Source organism: Nomascus leucogenys, chromosome X (genome assembly GCF_006542625.1).
Source record: "Nomascus leucogenys isolate Asia chromosome X, Asia_NLE_v1, whole genome shotgun sequence".
NCBI classification, from domain to species: domain Eukaryota; kingdom Metazoa; phylum Chordata; class Mammalia; order Primates; family Hylobatidae; genus Nomascus; species Nomascus leucogenys.
The window spans coordinates 42805862-42824595 of record NC_044406.1 but is presented as its reverse complement, the minus strand read 5'-3'; the positions used below and the strand labels follow the sequence as shown (position 1 = coordinate 42824595).

The window sequence follows — 18734 nt, the reverse complement described above, 5'->3', positions numbered from 1 at the left end:
CACAGCATGGATAAAGGTTTGGAAGCTGGAAACCATGAAGAGAGAGCAGACTGTGATTGGTTCATGGTTAGTTTACGATTGTTTGATTAGATGATGAGCCTGAAGTTGGCAGGATCCTGGTCCTGCTTGGTTTGATCAGGGCAGGGACAGATTGCATAGTTGGTTGTGGGGGAGGCCTGATTGGCTGGAAAACTAAAGGCTCTCCATTCTGATTGGTTGCTCTGAGTGGGACACAGAGGAGAGAAAGCAAGAGAGATGAAGGGTTGGTGCCTATTTGTCCTTAGGACTGAGGGTTGTGGGTTCTAATTGGATGGGAGGTCTGGGATGGGTCTGGATTCTGATTCATTGCTCTATCTGGGGGCCCACTGGTGATTAGGCGTTTGATTGGCTTTTTAGAACTGGCACACGGAGATTGAGGGTCTTCATGCCAATTGGTCAGTAGGACTGAGAGGCCTGGGTTCTACTTCTTCTGACTTGAGGTCGGGAGAAGAGGCAATGACCGCCGCTATTAGGACTGAGGAGTTCTGAGTACTGAAGAGCTGGGGAGGGGGTGGTTGCAGTGTATAGCATGTGATCTGCCTGTAACAGTTTCGTTGCATTATGCTAAGGGTTACTCTACTTAGAAAAGGGCGGAGGTGAAAGGATGCAACGCTAATTTCACCAGCGGAAGAAGAGGGTACAGACCTTAATGAGTCCCCGTTTTGATCGACTAATAAGGGAATGGGGAAATTGAAGCCAGGACTCGATGCAGATTGGCTACGGACCCAAAACGCCCACTAACCTTGGCCCGCCCCAGTCTCCACCCCAAACCTGACTCAGGTGAAAATGGCGCCACGCGCGGGGGCGGGGCCAGAGGTACAAAGAGAGTGCCTATTGGTTGGGAGCGGCATGGGCCGCCTTCTTCACTTCACCATTGGCTGGCTCCGTAAGGCAAGAGAACCCACTAGGGGATGAGCCCGAACTAGGGATGTGATAGAGCTCGAGACCCAGCCTAGAAAGAGCCCGGAGCCAGTGTGGGAGGCCGTTGCCGTCGCGCGGCTTGGTGAGTGCCCTCCACCTGGCCCCCTGCTCCCTCCCCTAGCTCTCCCCGGCTACGCGGCCAGCCCTCGGCGTGCCAGCGCTAGACCCTTTGCCATCCCCCCCACCACCCTCTTGCGCCTGCGCGAGACCCCCAGCTACTGCACGGTTGTCCAGAGGACAGAAGATCCGCCTTCTCATTGGGCAGCGGGGCTGGAGGGTTCTGGTTCGGATTGGCGGGCTTTGTGTTCCGTTATAGCGCTGCACGTCAGACACCGGCCTTTCAATATCCGTCTCTTCCCTGCAGGTTGACGGCGTTGCACGCTCTCGCGGGGAGGCTCTGGCTTTCCAAACGCTGGCACCGAGGATTGTAGTTCTGATTCGTTTTCTTTCCTCTGTCCCCCAGCTGCAGTTTTCAGGACTACGTGGGGGAGGGAATAGCTTTTTGTTGAACGGTTTAAGACGCTGACCTGTGCAACCGGACCACGCCTGGTTCCTGTGTCTCTTACCAAACCGTGACCCCGGAGCACAGGACTGGGTTTGGTGGTCGTGAGCAGTTTGTGACCCTTGAAGGAAGACACCAGGCCTGGTCCTGTATCTCCCTCGCCAGACTGTGACCAGGGAGGGCTGGGATCAGGTGTTGTTCCCATGTGCCTCCCACCAGACTTTGACCCCCGAGGGCTGAGACCGGGACTATTTCTACCCCATCATAATATGGCTCCTAAAGGGCTGGAACAAGCTTTCAGTCTTTCTGTGGTCTTGTGTTTCAGTCATGTTCTTTTTCTTTTCTTTTTTATTTTATTTTGAGACAGAGTCTCGCTCTGTTGCCCAGGCTGGAGTGCAGTGGCATGACCCCGGCTCACTGCAGCCTCTGCCTCCCAGGTTCAAGCGATTCTCCGATTCTCCTGCCTCAGCCTCCTGAGTAGCTGTAACTACAGGCGCATGCCACCACACCTGGCCAATTTTTGTATTTTTAGTACAGACGGGGTTTTGCCATGTTGGCCAGGCTGGTCTTGAACTCCTGAGCTCAAGTGGTCCACTCGTCTTGGCCTCCCAAAGTGCTGGGATTACAGGCGTGAGCCACCGTGCCCGGCCTTCTTTTTTAGAGGGAGAGTCTCAGGCTGGAGGGCAGTGATGTGGTCACTGCTCACTTCAGCCTTGAAGTCCTGGGCTCAAAGCGATCCTCCTGCCTCAGCCTACGTACTAGCTGGGACTACAGGCGTTTGTCACCACACCCGACTGATTTTCTTATTTTTTTAGAGACAGAGTTTCGCTATGTTTTCGCTATGTTGCCCAGGCCGGACTTGAATTCCTGGCCTCAGGTGCTGCTCCTGCATCAGCCTCCCAAAGCACTGGAATTACCAGCCACGGTGCCTGGCCTTTAGTCATGGTCTTAAAACAGAATGTAGGCCAGGCGCAGTGGCTCACGCCTGTAATCCCAGCACTTTGGGAGGCCGAGCGGGGCGGATCATGAGGTCAGGATATCAAGACCATCCTGGCTAACACCGTGAAACCCCGTCTCTACTAAAAATACAAAAAATTAGCCGGGCGTGGTGGCAGGCACCTATAGTCCCAGCTACTCGGGAGGCTGAGGCAGGAGAATGGTTTGAACCCGGGAGGCAGAGGTTGCAGTGAGCCGAGGTCGCACCACTCCACTCCAGCCTGGGCGACAGAGCAAGACTCCGTCTAAAAAAAAAAAAAAAAAAAAAAAAAAACGGAATGTGATTATAAGTGTTACAGTCCTGTCTGTTAACTGGTAAATTCGGTCCATTTATTATGATAATAAACTATTTGAATTTGATTTTATTATCTCATTCTGTGCTTTCTATTTGTCCAGGTTTTTCTGTTCCTTTTTTTTTTTTTTTAACTTCCTGCCTATCCACACGCAGCCATCAGCCCACAAAGACATGACTACCAACATGGGCCCCTTGCACCCATACTGGCCTCAGCACCTAAGACTGGACAACTTTGTACCTAATGACCGCCCCACCTGGCATATACTGGCTGGCCTCTTCTCTGTCACAGGGGTCTTAGTCGTGACCACATGGCTGTTGTCGGGTCGTGCTGCGGTTGTCCCATTGGGGACTTGGCGGCGACTGTCCCTGTGCTGGTTTGCAGTGTGTGGGTTCATTCACCTGGTGATCGAGGGCTGGTTCATTCTCTACTACGAAGACCTGCTTGGAGACCAAGCCTTCTTATCTCAACTCTGTGAGTCCTGATTTCTTTCATATGCTGTGGGATGGGATTTGCTGGGCAGGGATTGGCTTGCGTGTTTACCTATCTACCTATTCTTCTTCCATTGATTTATTTTAAATTTTTATTTAACCTTTTAAAAAATTTATTATAGGTCGGGCGCAGTGGCTCACACTTGTAATCCCAGCACTTTGGGAGGCCAAGGCGGGTGGATCACTTGAGGTCAAGAATTTGAGACCAGCCTGGTCAACATGGCGAAACCCCATCTCTACTAAAAATACAAAAATTAGCCAGGCGCAGTGGCTCACGCCTGTAATCCCAGCACTTTGGGAGGCCAAGGCAGGCAGATCATGAGGTCAGGAGTTCAAGACCAGCCAGGCCAAGATGGTGAAACCCCATCTCTACTAAAAATACAAAAATTAGCCGGGCATGGTGGCACACGCCTGTAATCCCAGCTACTCGGGAGGCTGAGGCAGGAGAATTGCTTGAACCTGGGAGGTGGAGGTTGCAGTGAGCCAAGACCATGCCATTGCACTCCAGCCTGGGCAACAGAGTGAGACTTCGTCTAAAAAAAAAAATTATTATATATATATATATATATATATATATATATATATTTTTTTTTTTTTTTTTTTGCCCTTCTCCAAAACTGGTAGATAACTTATTTTTGAGACAAGGTCTTGCTCTGTTGCCCAGGCTGGAGTGCAGTGGCATGATGATTGCTCACTGCAACCTCCAACTCCTGGGCTCAAGCAATCGTCTTGCCTCAGCCTCCCCAGTAGCTGGGACTATACTATAGGTGCATACCTCTATGCCTGGCTAATATTTTCACTTTTTTGTAGAGACAGGGTCTTGCTATGTTGCTCAGGCTGTTCTTTAACTCCTGGGCTCAAGTAGTCCTTCCACCTCAGCCTCCCAAAATTCTGGGATGACAGGTGCGCACCACCGTGCCCAGCCTTATTTAACTTTTTTGTTGCATGTATATTCATGTGGGTCAAAAAACCATTAAAGAGATTTGCAGTGAAAATCTGCTTTCTATCCACCAAGTTTCCCCAAACGCTGTTAGGCACTGTTGATAGTTGTTTATGTTTCTTTTTAGTTTATTTACACACGTAAGTCTCAATTTGCTCAATTGTAAAAGGAGGATAATAGTAATAACCAACTATATGTAAGATACTTAGAACAGTGTTTGGCAAACAGTGGTTGCTATGTAACTGTTCACTATTATTATCATTATTTGCACTTTTCCCTTTTTACACAAATGGTAATATGCTATATATACTTCTAATCTTTTCTCTTTTTCTTTCTTTCCTTACAAGAAAACCAAAGAAGCCATTTTCTTTTTTGAGACGGGGTCTCGCTCTGTCACCCAGGCTAGAGTGCAGGGGCATGATTATAGCTCACTGCAAGCTTGAACTCCTGGGCAATCAAGCAATCCTCCTGCCTCAGCCTCCCTAATAGCTGGGATTATAGGCATGTGCCACCCCACCAAGTTATTTTTTTTAAAGACTTTTTTTTTTAAGAGATGGGGTCTCGCTTTGTTGCCCAGGCTGGTCTCCAACTCCTGGCTTCAAGTGATCTGCCCACCTCAGCCTCCCAAAGTGCTAGGATTACAAGCGTGAGCCACCGCACCCAGCTGCTTTTTTTAATGAGGTCACTCCTCATGATTTCATAAAGAGCTTTCGAAGCATGGACATTATACAGTTACTTGACTTGTCTAGTATTGATGGGCATTTTCCCTCAATCTTCTGCCATTATAAACAAGACCGGGCAGAGTGGCTCATGCCTGTAATCCCATCACTTTGTGAGGCAAAGGCGGGCAGATCACCTGAGGTCAGGAGTTCGAGACCAGTCTGGCCAACATAGTGAAACCCCGTCTCTACTGAAAGTCTAAAAATTAGCTGGGCATGGTGGCAGCCGCCTGTAATCCCAGCTACTCAGGAGGCTGAGGAAGGAGAGTCGCTCAGACCCGGGAGGCAGAGGTTGTGGTGAGCTGAGATTGCGCCACTGCACACTCCAGCCTGGGCGACAAGAGCAAGGCTCCATCTTAAAAAAAAAGATTACAGGCATGAGCCATTGTGCCCGGCTGGTCAGATGTTTCTCAAATTTTAGTCATTCCAGTAGATATGAGTGATATCTCATTATGGTTTTAATTTGCTTTTCCTTAGTGACTAATGGAAGTTTGAACATCTTTCATATACTTATTGGCCATTTAGAAATCCTCTTTGTGAAGAACCTATTCAAGTCTTCTGCCTATTTTTATATTGGATGGTCTTTTTCTTTCTTTTTTTTTTTTTTTTTTTTCCTGAGACAGGGTCTCACCCTGTTGTCCAGGCTGAGCACTGTGGTGCTATCATAGCTCACTGCAGCCTCAACCTCCTGGGCTCAAGACATCCTCCCACTACAGCCTGGGACTGTAGGCACGTGCCACCACATCCAGCTAATTTTTGTATGTTTTGTAGAGATGGGGGTCTCACTATATTGTTCAGACTGGTCTTGAACTCCTTTATGCAAGCCATCATCCCACCTCAGCCTCCCGAAGTGTTGGGATTACAGGCATGAGCCATCGCGCCCGGCGGTCTTTTTCTTTCTGATTCTCTGCTCACTCTTTTATTCACTCATCTGTTCATCTACATTCTCTCTCTCTCATTGGCTACTTCACTCACTCCATCATCTACACCTGCCTCCTTTTAGACCACACACACTTCTTGAGTACCAATCACAGCCACACTGTTTTGTGTCAGGCTTTACACATACTACCTTGTTTTAGATACATAAACCGCTAGAATCCAAACAGTTACCCCATTTCACGGATGAGGAAGCAGACGCATGGGAAGGTTATGAAGTCTGTCTTCTTGCAGGGACCCCCAGCTCTCACAAGTGTGTGTTCCTTTCACTGCCTTTATTCTTCATATCTCTCTCTTATTTTCTTCAGGGAAAGAGTATGCCAAGGGAGACAGCCGATACATCCTGTAAGTGTTTGCCTCTGTCAATGGAGACTGGCATTGGTTTTGGGGGGTGGTGAGTTGGGGAGCACTAATGGGCTAACCTGTAGGAAGAGCACACCGATGCCAGTGTCCCCTCATGCTTTCTCCTGCAGGGGTGACAACTTCACAGTGTGCATGGAAACCATCACAGCTTGCCTGTGGGGACCACTCAGCCTGTGGGTGGTGATCGCCTTTCTCCGCCAGCATCCCCTCCGCTTCATTCTACAGCTTGTGGTCTCTGTGGGTAAGGAAAGGGCACTAGAGGGGCACTGGGCACTAGAGGGGTTGATGGGGGATCCACAGACACAGATGTATCCCTGTGGGTGGGATCTCTCAACGGTGCCCTTCCAGGGGTAAGTCAGACTGAATGACAAACCCCCTGAGACTCTGAAAAGGTCATCCCCTTCTCTGAGCCTGTGCTCTCAGGTGGGGAGGGTTCATTTTTCTTCCTCCTCCTCCTCCATCACAGAGTCTCCTGTGAAGGTTACATGAGGTGGCCCAGGGTGGCAAGAAGCCCCTGGAACCTCCAGGATGAGGACTCTGAGATCCCTTCATGTAAGATTCCGTCATCTTTTTTTAAAACAGGGTCTGGCTCTGTCACCCAGGCCAGAGTGCTATGGTGTGATCTCGGCTCACTGCAACCTCCACCTCCCAGGCTCAAGCGATCTTCCTGCCTCAGTCTCCTGAGTAGCTGGGACTACAGGCATGTGCCACTGTGCCTGGCTAACTTTTGTATTTTTAGTAGAGATGGGGTTTCGCCATGTTGCCCAGGCTGGTCTCATGCTCCTGAGCTCAAACAATCCTCCTGGCTTGGCCTCCCGAAGTACTGGGATTACAGGTGTGAGCCACCGTGCCCGGCCTCAGTCATCTGGTGTTATTAAATTGTTAGCTTTCTTTAGTTCTAGTGATATGAGTTATCTTTAGTCCCAGAATCCTAAGCTGTCTTGGATTCGAGGATTTTGAACTTCCTTAAATCTGAAGGTGTGAGCTCTCCTGAGTTCTGAAATTCTCAGCTCTCTGGTGTCTGGAATCTCACTTTTCTGATTTCTCAGATTTTTAGCGCTATGATTTCAGAATACTTAGCTCTGAGACCTTGAATGATGACTTGGAAAGTGCTTTGGAATAGAGAATTGGGGAAAGTGTCCCCTTCCTCACTGGGGCTTCTCCTTCCCCTCCTGCCGCCCACAGGCCAGATCTATGGGGATGTGCTCTACTTCCTGACAGAGCACCGCGACGGATTCCAGCACGGGGAGCTGGGCCACCCTCTCTACTTCTGGTTTTACTTTGTCTTCATGAATGCCCTGTGGCTGGTGCTGCCTGGAGTCCTTGTGCTTGATGCTGTGAAGCACCTCACTCATGCCCAGAGCACGCTGGATGCCAAGGCCACAAAATCCAAGAGCAAGAAGAACTGAGGAGTGGTGGACCGGGCTCGAACACTGGCCGAGGAGGAGCTCTCTGCCTGCCAGAAGAGTCTAGTCCTGCTCCCACAGTTTGGAGGGACAAAGCTAATTGATCTGTCACACTCAGGCTCATGGGTGAGCACAAGAAGGGGAATAAAGGGGCTGTGTGAAGGCACTGCTGGGAGCCATTAGAACACAGATACAAGAGAAGCCAGGAGGTCTATGATGGTGACAATTTTTAAAATCAGGAAATAAAAGATCTTGACTCTAACACTGAGAGATCCTTAATTACTAACCCCAGAGATGCCCTATGACTGACCCCACAGATCCCACCATCATTCACTTATTCCAGACCCCCATCAGCATCATAAAGACCTCCCACCTCTGACCTCACAAACCCCTATCACTGACCCCCTGCCAGACCCCATAACTCACCACAGAGACCCTATCACTGGCCCCACAGTCCCCTTGTCTTAACTTGAGCTGCCATAACAAAATGCCACAGACTAGGCTTAAACCACAGAAATTCATTTTCTCACAGTTCTGGAGTCCAAGATCAAGGTGTCAGCAGGTCTGACTTCTCCTGAGGCCCCTGTCTATAGCTTGCAGGTGGCCACCTTCTCACTGTGTCCTCACATGGTCTCTATGAACTAGCGTCCCTGTCCCTGGTGTCTCTCTGTGTGTCCAAATTTCCTTTTTTTTTTTTTTTTGTTTTTTGAGACAGGGCCTCACTCTGTGCCAGGCTGGAGTGCAGTGGTATGATCATGTGATCATGGTTCACTGCAGCCTCTACCTCCCTAGCTCCAGCGATCCTCCTGCCTCAGCCTCCTGAGTAGCTGGGACTACAGGTGTGTACTACCACACATGGCTATATTTATTTTTTTTATAGCAATGGAGTCTCACTATGTTGCCCGGGCTGGTCTCAAACACCTGGGCTCAAGCGATCCTCCCACCTCAAACTTCCAAGTAACTGGGACAACAGGCACATGCCATTATACCTAATTTTTTTTTTTTTGAGACAGAGTTTCACTCTTGTTGCCCAAGCTGGAGTGCAATGACACGATCTTGGCTCACCACAACCTCTGCCTCCTGGGTTAAAGCAATTTTCCTGCCTCAGCCTCCCGGGTAGCTGGGATCACAGGCATGTGCCACCATGCTCAGCTAATTTTGTATTTTTAGTAGAGACGGGGTTTCTCCATGTTGGTCACGCGAACTCCCAACCTCAGGTGATCTACCCGCTTCGGCCTCCCAAAGTGCCAGGATTACAGGTGTGAACCACTATGCCCGGCAATATTTTTTCAATTTTTTTAGAGATGGGGTCTCACTATGTTGCCCAAGCTGATCTCAAACTCCTAGGCTCAAGTGGTCCTCCCACCTCAGCCTCCCAAGTAGCTGAGACTACAGGTGTGAACTACCATGCCTAGCTCAAACTTCCTTTTATGAGGACACCATTTGACCAGCCTGGGCAACATAGTGAAACCCCATCTCTACAAAAAAATTTTGAAAATTAGCTGGGCATCATGAGGCCACAGTGGAAGGATCATCTGAGCTAGGGAGGTGTAGGCTGCAGTGAGCCATGATCATGGTGAAAGCCTGTCTTAAAAAAAAAAAGGAGGTGGGGGGGTGGGCACCAGTCAGGCATGGTGGCTCATGCCTATAATCCCAGGCTGACACAAGTGGATCGCCTGAGCTCAGAAGTTTGAGACCAGCCTGGCCAACATGGTGAAACCCCATCTCTACTAAAAATACAAAAATTAGCTGTGCGTGGTGGCACATGCCTGTAATCCCAGCTACTTGGGAGGCTGAGGCAGGAGAATCACTTGAACCCGGGAAGTGGAGGTTGCAGTGAGCCAACATCATGGCACTACTGCACTCCAGCCTGGGCAACAGAGACTCTGTCCCAAAAAAAAAGTGAGGGGCACCATTCGTATTGGATGAGGCCCACTCTATGAGTCCCGTTTTAAATTAACCACCCCTTTAAAGTCCCTATCTCCAAATATAGTCACATTCTGTGGTATTGGGGGTTAGGGCTTTAACGTATGAATTTGGGGAGGACACAGTTCAGTCTATAACATTCTGTTCTCTCTGGCCTCCAAGAATTCATGTCCTTGCATGCAAAATACATTCACCCCAATCCCAGCAGCCTAAAACTCTCTTTTGTTTTTTTGGAGACAGAGTCTTGCTCTGTGGCCCAGGCTGAAGCACAACGGCATGATCTCAGGTCACTGCAACCACAGGGTTTCACTATGTTGGCCTGGCTGGTCTTGAACTCCTGGCCTCAGATGATCCACCCACCTCGGCCTCCCAAAGGGTTGGGATTATAGACATAAGTCACTGTGCCATAAGCCACTCTGAAAACTCTTAATCGAGTCCAGCATTAACTTTAAGTCCCAAGTCTTACCTAAATATCATCCAAATCAAGTGTAAATGAGACTGGAGGTATGATTCATCCTGATGCAAAAATTCTTCTCTAGCTGTGAACCCGTGAAACCAGATAAATTATCTGCTTCCAAAATTCAGTGGTAGGACAAGCATAAGCTAGATAGATATTTCCATTCCAAAAAGGAGAAATCAGAAAGAAGAAAGGGATCACAGGCCAGGCGTGGTGACTCACGCATGTAATCCCAGCATTTTGGGAGGCTGAGATGGGAGGGTCACTTGAGCCCAGGTATTTGAGACCACCCTGGGCTACATGGTGAAACCCCATCTCTACAAAAAACTAAAAAATTAGCCAGGTATGGTGGTACACGCCTATAGTCCCAGCTCCTCGGGAGGCTGAGGTGGGAGGATTGATTAAGCCCAGGAGGTCGAGGCTGCAGTGAGCCCTGATCTCACCAGTGCACCCCAGACTGGGCGACAGAACGAGACCCATCTCAGGAGAAAAAACAGGGATCACAGGTTCCAAATAAGTTTGAAACTGAATAGGGCAAATTCTATAAGATTTTTAAGGCTTGAGAATAATCCTGTTTGGCTCTATGTTCTGTCCTCTGGGCCCACCAGATAGGGGGCCCCACTTTCCCGGTACACTGGAGAGGCGGTGTCTCTCCCTGAGCCCTGGGTGGCAGCCTGAGCCACTGAAACAGAGGAGGCCTCCCTGCCCTCTGGAACTGAGGAGGAGACAGCCCCACCTTTGGGATCATTCTCCCTTTTTCTTGAAGTATAATGCATGTTCACAGCCAGAAAGCTCTGTTGTCGTGTCCTGTTGAATCCCAGAAGTCCTACAGTCTTCTTTCATTTTGTCCCATCTCTCTCCTCTTTAGTCCCAGCTGGCCATGTTTCTGCTGGTATTACCCATCTCTATTCCTGGCTTCTGCCAAGGTGGCTGATTAGGTCAGTGAGTCACACCCATGATCTCTTTGTGGCATGATTGTTTAGCCACACCCTTTGTCTTCTCACCAGAACACATTCTCAGCTTTTGCAGTGTTGGATAGGCTGAGAATTTTTTTATCTTCACATTCAAGTTCCCTTCTGCCTGACAATTTCTTTTTCAATTTCTCTCTCTCCTCTTGCATTCTACTAGAAGCAGCAAGGAGAAAAAGGCCACATAATATGCTGCTTAGAAATCTCCTTAGCTAAATCTCCCAAGTTCACCTCTCACAAGTTCTACCTTCCACAAAACACTAGAACACAATTAACCAATTCTTCGCCTTCCCTCCATTTTCCAATAACATATTCCTCATTTCCTTCTGAGGCCTCACCAGAAGCACCTTCAACATCCATATTTCTACCAGTAGCCTTCAAGATAATTGTCTTAGTCGTTTGGACTGCTCTGACAAAATACTATAAACTGGGTAGCTTATGGGCAACTGAAATTTATTTCTCACAGTTCTGGGGTCTGGGAAGTCCAAAATCAAGGTGTTGGCAAATTCAGTGTCTAGTGAGGGCCTGCTTCCTCACATATGGCTCCTTCCCTCTGTACTCTCACATGGTGGGAAGGTAGAACTCCAGTCCCTTCATCCCTTATAAGGGAATGACCTAATCACCTCCCAAAGGCCCCACCTCCTAATATCATTACACTGGGGATTAGGTTTCAACATAGAAATTGGAGGTGTGGGGGACACAAATATTAAGACCATAGCAGCAACATAGGCTTTTTCTAACATGCACCTCAAAACTCTTTCAGCCTCTACCCATTACCCAGTTCCAAAGCTACTTCCACATTTTTAGGTATTTGTTATGGCAGCACCCCACTTCTCAGGACCAAAATCTGTGTCAGTTTTCTAAGACTGCCATAACAAAATGTCACAGACCTGGTGGCTTAAACGACAGAAATTTATTTCCTCAGAGTTCTGGAGGTGGAAAATCCAAGTTCAAGGTGTCAACCAGTTTGGTGTCAACCAGTTTAGTGTCCCGAGGCCTCTCTCCTTGGCTTGTAGATGGTACTTCTCACTGTGTCCACCATCTGCCTGTGCATGTCGGTGTCCTAATCTCTCCTTATAGGGACACCAGCCAGATTGGATTGGGACCCACCTTCACCAACTTCATTTTAACTTAATCACCTCTTGAAAGGCCCTATTTTCAAATGCAGTCACATTCTGAAGTATTGGGGGTTAGGGCTTCAGCATGAATTTTGGGGAGATACAATTCAGTCAGTAATATCCCTCTGTGCTCACCCCACTCACTCCCCAATACTTAACCTCACAGACCTTCCATCACTCACCCCACAGACCCCCATCACATGCCCTGATTACTCAGCCCACAGATTCCCCTGCATTGCTGCCACATGGACCCCCCCAACACCCACCCTATAGACTTCCCATCACAAACCCTAAAGATCCCCCATCACTCACCCCACAGGCCCCATCGTGAACCCTACATATTCACATCATTCACCTCACAGAGCCACATTACTCATCCAACAGACTCCACCCCTGGATCATTCAGCTTATTGGCCGCTAATCACTTCACTCACTCTACAGACTCACTCATCACTGACTCTACAGAGCTCTAATCACTCACCCCACTGACACCCCATTACTAACCCCACACGTGCCTCCCACTCATCTCACAGGCCCTCCATCTGTCACACCACAAAGCCCCCTCACCTTACAAGCTAGCACATCAGCACCCCTACAGACCCCCAGTCATTCCCCCTCCCCACAGATGCCCCCGTCACCCCACAGATCCTCATCAGTCATCTACAGATCCCCCATTCCTCAAAGACTTCCTTCACTCCCCCTACAGACTTGCCCCACAGCCCCCATCATTAATCCTACAGAATCCTGCCACTCGCCACTCAATACCCCATCATTCACTCCACAGGTTCCCCATCAGCCTACAGACCCTGTTACTACCCCACAGATCCCTATTACTCAGTTTATTGTCCCCTGATCATACCTTCCAGAGGCCCCATCACTAACCCCACAGACCCTAATCCTCCCCTGTGTTAGTCGGCTCTGGCTTCCATAACAAAATGCCACAGACCAGGTGGCTTAAACAACAAACTTATTTTCTCACACTTTGGGAAGTTGGACGGTCCAAGAGCAAGGTGCCATCAGGGTTGGTGTCTGGTGGGGTTTCTCTCCTTGGCTTGCAGATGGCTACCTTCTTGCTGTGTCCTCACGTGGCCTTTTCTCTGTGCACTCATGCCCAGTGTCCCTCTTTTTATAAGGATACCAGTTCTATTGAATTAGGGCCCCACCCTTATAACCTCATTTAACCTTAATTACCTCCTTAAAGGCTCTATTTCAGATATAGTGACATTACGTTGAAATATTGGGGGCTGGTTCTCCCAATATTAGGGCTTCAACATATGAATTTGGGGAGGAGGACATCATTCAGTTCATAACACTCCCCATCACTCACCCCACAGATGCCACAGCTCTCACCTCACAGAGCCCCCAACACTCCTACCACACATATTCCATCACTCAGCCTCTTGGCTTCTGATAAGCCACCCCACAGATCCCCCATCACTCTTCCCACATACCCCAACAACTCCTAAGATACCCATCACTCTCCCTACCAACACACATTCATTTGTTTCACAGATTGCCCATTATTGACCCCACAGAAACCCCATAACTCACCACACAGACCTCAACCCCATCACTCACCCCCACAGGCCCCTATCACCCCCAAAATCTTCACTCTGAAGATCCCATAACTCACCCCAGAAGCCCCTCATCAGTCACCCTAACCAACCCCTATCACTGACCCCACAGACCCACCACTCATCCTACAGATGCCCCTTTACTAACCCTATAAGCATCCCATAACTCACCTTGCAGAACCCATCACTCAACCCACAGAGTCCATCTCTCATCCCACAGACCCCTTATCACTCACACCACCATCCCATCTCTCAACTCATGGTCCTCCACCATCCACCATATACACCCCATCACTCACCCACAGATGCCATCATTCACCCCTCAGACCCCCATGACTTACCTCATAGTCCACCTATCATGAACCCACAGACTCCCATCCACCCCAGGGATCCTCCGTCACTCTCCCTACAGACCTGCTATCATTCACCCAACAGATACCCCTCACTTACTCTACAGACCCCCATCACTCATCCTGCAGTCTGTCATTACCTTATAGACCCTCCGTCATAAAACAACTGGGTACTTGAGAAGTTTTGAAGAGATGGAAAAGAATAAATAATAAAACCACAGATACCTGTAGACTGGCTTCAAGTGACCTCTGTAAGGCCAGGCGCAGTGGCTCACTCCTGTAATCCCAACACTTTGGGAGGCTGAGGTGGGCAGATCACCTGAGGGTCGGGAGTTCGAGACCAGCCTGGCCAACATGGTGAAACCCCGTCTGCACTAAAAATACAAAAAAATTAGCCAGCTGTGGTGCCAGGCACCTGTAATCCCAGCTACTTGGGAGGCTGAGGCAGGAGAATCACTTGAACCCGGGAGGCAGAAGTTGCAGTGAGCCGAGACTGCACCACTGTACTCAAGCCTGGGCAACAAGAACAAAACTCCGTCTCAAAAAAAGAAATATCAAGTGACCTGTGGACTTCAGTTCAAATCCTGGCTCTGCTTAGGCCTACAGTATATAGCTTTGGAGAAATGCCTCACTGTTAAGGTCAAAGCCCTGCATGATTTCACTCCATTCTCACCTCGTCTGCAGTCGCTCACCTATCATTCACTCTACTTAAAGGCATGCTGACTTCCTTGCTCTTCCTCAAACACAGCAGGCATAGCCCCAGGTTCTGTCCATTGCACTGCCTACTCTCTGTGACACTACCCCCTTTGACCTTGAACTTGTTTCTCCCTGGCTTTCAGTACTCTAATCTGTAGAATGCTTAGAGTAATAACACCTACCTGCTATGGTTCGAATGTTTCTCCCCTCCAAAACTCATGTTGAAACTAAATCTCTATTTTAACAGTATTAAGGAGGTGGGAAATCCGACTACGGTATTTAAGAGATGGGGCCTTGAGCGGTAATTAGGATTAGATTAGATGAAGTCATAAGGGTGGGGCATTAGTGGTTTTCTAAGAGGAGAAACAGATCTGAGCTAGCAAGGTCAGCACCCTCACCATGTGATGCCCTGCTCTGCCTCGCCACTCCATAGAGAGGCCCCACCAGCAGAAGGCCCTCACCAGATGTGACTCCTTGACCATAGACTTCCCAGCCTCCAGAACTGTAAGAAATAAATTTCTTTTCTTTCTTTTTTTTTTTTGGAGGGGGGGTGTTGTTGTTGTTTTTAGAGACAGGGTCTCACTCTGTCACCCAGACTAGAGTGTAGTGGCATGATCACAGCTCACTGCAGCCTCAAACTTCTGAGCATAAGCAATCCTCCTGCCTCAGCCTCTTAAGTAGCTAGGACTACAGGCATACTGCCACGCTCAGCTAATTTTAAAATTTTTTTGTAGAGACAGGGTCTTGCTATGTTGCCGAGGCTGTTTTGAACTGGCCTCAAAGCAATCCTCCCACCTCAGCCTCTCAAATTGCTTTATAAATTACCCAGTCTTGGGTATTTGATTATAGCAACAGAAAAATGGACTAAGATACTACCTCACAGGGTTTTTATGCAGATTATAAGAATTAATTTATGTAGACTGCCTAGCATATACTTTATATTTGTTGAATGGAAGAATGAATAAACAAAAAAGAAAGTTATCCCCAGGACCATGGCAAGGACCTCCTTTTTGATCTCCTTGCTTCCAGTATCTTTCCATCCAAGGCTCTCCCCAGGACCAAGACAGAGGCATCTGACCACATCATACCCCTGTCTAAACCTTTGCCCCAGTGTCCTCAGGATCGATTCCAAACTCCAGGCTAATAGTTTGCACATCCCACCCTATGATAAATGAAAAGCAGGCTCTTACTCCTTGCCTCCATCAGAAAATCCAGCAGTGCTATAGGTGATTTTGACTCTAAACACATGGGGCAAGAGAGACATGCCAATAATCCTTTTCTGGCTTTCAGAGAAAATCCCCATTATTTATACCTTCTAAAAATAGAGATATCTATCTAATATTAATACCAAGGCAACATGTTATCTTAAATGACACCAAAATAGAATTGCAGACTTACCTAAAAAGTTAACCTTGAGGGTTGCGTCCATATGACATGGACACAATAGTTGGAGCGCTAGTATCTTACAAGACTCCTTTGTTGGAAATAACATTTGTTTTTGTTTTTTGTTTACTTTTTTTTTGAGACGGAGTCTCGCTCTGTCGCGCAGGCTGGAGTGCAGTGGCGGCTCGCTGCAAGCTCCGCCTCCCGGGTTCACGCCATTCTCCTGCCTCAGCCTCCCAAGTAGCTGGGACTACAGGCGCCCGCCACCACGCCTGGCTAATTATTTTGTATTTTTAGTAGAGACGGGGTTTCACCGTGTTACCCAGGATAGTCTCCATCTCCTGACCTCGTGATCCGCCCACCTCAGCCTCCCAAAGTGCTGGGATCACAGGCGTGAGCCACTGTGCCCGGCCAGAAATAACATTTGTAAGTGCAGCCTGTATTTTGTCCAAACCACACGGATGTTGTGCAATTAAGTGGGAAGACTGCCATTTTGCATTTTGCCACATGTAAAGTTTCTCAGAAGAGTCTAAGATATATTCAATAATTCAGCCAATATCTAGTAGACATACACCATTTAAGAACAGGACCAACCTTAACATGTTATGAAGATTAAGTAAGACAAAAGCAAAGTTTTGTGGGCTTTTTTTTTTTTAATCAGGTTCTCATTCTGTCACCCAGGCTGGAGTGTAGTGGTGTGATCACAGCTCCATTGCAGCCTGGACCTCCCAGGCTCAAGTAATCCTCCCACCTCAGCCTCCCGAATAGCTAGGAGCACAGGTGCACACCATCACACCCAGCTATTTTTTTTTTTTTTAATTTTGTAGGGACAGGGTCTTCCTATGTTGCCCAGGCTGGTCTCGAACTCCCCGGCTCAAGCGATCCTCCCACTTCGGCCTCCCAAAGTGCTAGGATTACAAGTGTGAGCCACTGTGCCCAACTCAGTTTATATTTTAAAAATTTTCTTCATTTATTCTTGGCTTCTTCCATTCATTGTTTTGAGAACTAACTATGTGCTCAGCACATTGCTAAGCCTTTTGCATGCTCTGCTGGGCATTCCCCATTTGCTCTTCCGGATCCATTATCCACCCTGCTCTGAGACCCCAGAAAGCTGATCTTTTACAGATGGTATCATTTGGGCCCCATTGATTGGTTCGTAGTTGAGCCTGGCCAATTCTCCTTCAATTGGTCCCTGGCAGTCAGTACCAACATTTTAGTCAGGTTTCAAAGAAATCTCTAGACCAAGCTGGACAGAGGGCTTTTCCAATGATTCAGTGATTCCCCAAGATCTGAGAATGTGAAACTTGGAAAAGGGACACAAAGACCGGGGATCCTTTGAGCTGGTTCAATAATGGCAGAGCTTTAGAGATATGCTGCTGAGCTCCCTGGGTCTGTCTCGCTTTCTGCCTTCTGAAGGCTCGATTGTTAACTTCTTCCTGGGTTTCAATTAGAAGTATTAGTGTCCTTCCTGGAGTTGAATTACCTGGAAGTTTGCCTCCTAGCTGTATAAACTTGGGAAAGTATGATTTCGTCAAGTTTCAGACAAAGGCAAACTAAAAAGCTAGAACTCCAGAGAGCATAAAAGTGTTTTTTGGGGGTAAATTACTTAATGAAGTATAACATTCATACAGGAAGTACAAAAATCATCAGTGTACAAAATCTCCATGAATTTTCACAATGCGCAAGCCATTTTCCTGTTTTTTTATCTGACCTTACTAAGTCAGGGTATAAATTATTATTTTTTTTTGAAACAGGGCCTTGCTCTGTGGTGCAGGTTAGGGCAGTGGTGTGATCACCGCTCACTGCAGCCGTGACTTCCTGGGCTCAGCTATCCTGCCGCTTCAGCCTCCCGAGTAGCTGGGACTGCAGGTGTGCACCACCACGTCCAGCTAATTGTTTAATTTTTTTGTTAGAGACGGGGGTCTCGCTGTGTTGCCCAGGCTGGTCTAGAACTCCTGGGCTCAAGCGATCTGCCCGCCTCGGCCTCCCAAAGTGCTGACATTATAAGGCGTGAGCCACTGCACTCCGCTGAGTATATTTTTAAAAACACTTTAACCGAGGGCTGTGGCTCACACCTGTAATCCCAGCACTTTGAGAGGCTGAGACGGGCGGATCACTTGAGGTCAGGAGTTCGAGACTAGCCTGGGCAACATGGCTAAACCCTGTTTATACAAGTTATACAAAAATTGGCTGGGCGTGGTAGCCGCGCCCGTAGTCCCAGCTCTTGGGAGGCTGAGGCAGGAGGATCGCTTGATCATGGCTCACTTTGAGGCTACAGTGAGCTGTGATCGCGCCATTGCACTCCAACCTGGATGACAGAGTGAGACCCTGCCTAAAAAAAAAAAAGGATTTTTTTCCGTTCAGTGGATTCATTTGAAGCGAGGGCCACCGGTATTTGAAATAGATGACATCATCTGCCAGCAGAGGCGTGCGGCAACTTGAGGCGGGGTGTGGGGCCGACGTCATCACGCAGCCTCTTCCTTTCCCCGCCCCCTTCTCTTGGCGAACGAGGTGTCAGTTTAACACCTCTGTGAATACGGAAGTATGCTGTCAAAACAACCAAACCACGGGGCTGGGGGAGGCGGGGCCTCAGTAGGCGTCTGCACGCTAGCTGAAATAAAACAAAATGCCCGACTTCTGGGGGCGGGGCTCCTGG

General features: G+C 48.4%; 1 protein-coding gene across 1 annotated transcript; it reads left to right on the top strand.

Annotated features, from left to right (window-relative positions):
- The first annotated feature begins 29 nt into the window (after window positions 1-29).
- EBP (EBP cholestenol delta-isomerase) lies at window positions 30-7868 on the top strand. The gene is made up of 5 exons (XM_004092419.3): window positions 30-1042; window positions 2855-3225; window positions 6146-6182; window positions 6311-6441; window positions 7386-7868. Exons 2-5 carry the CDS (start codon window positions 2925-2927, stop codon window positions 7607-7609), a joined length of 693 nt encoding a protein of 230 aa, XP_004092467.1. The 5' UTR covers window positions 30-1042; window positions 2855-2924; the 3' UTR covers window positions 7610-7868.
- Window positions 7869-18734: the final 10866 nt, after the last annotated feature.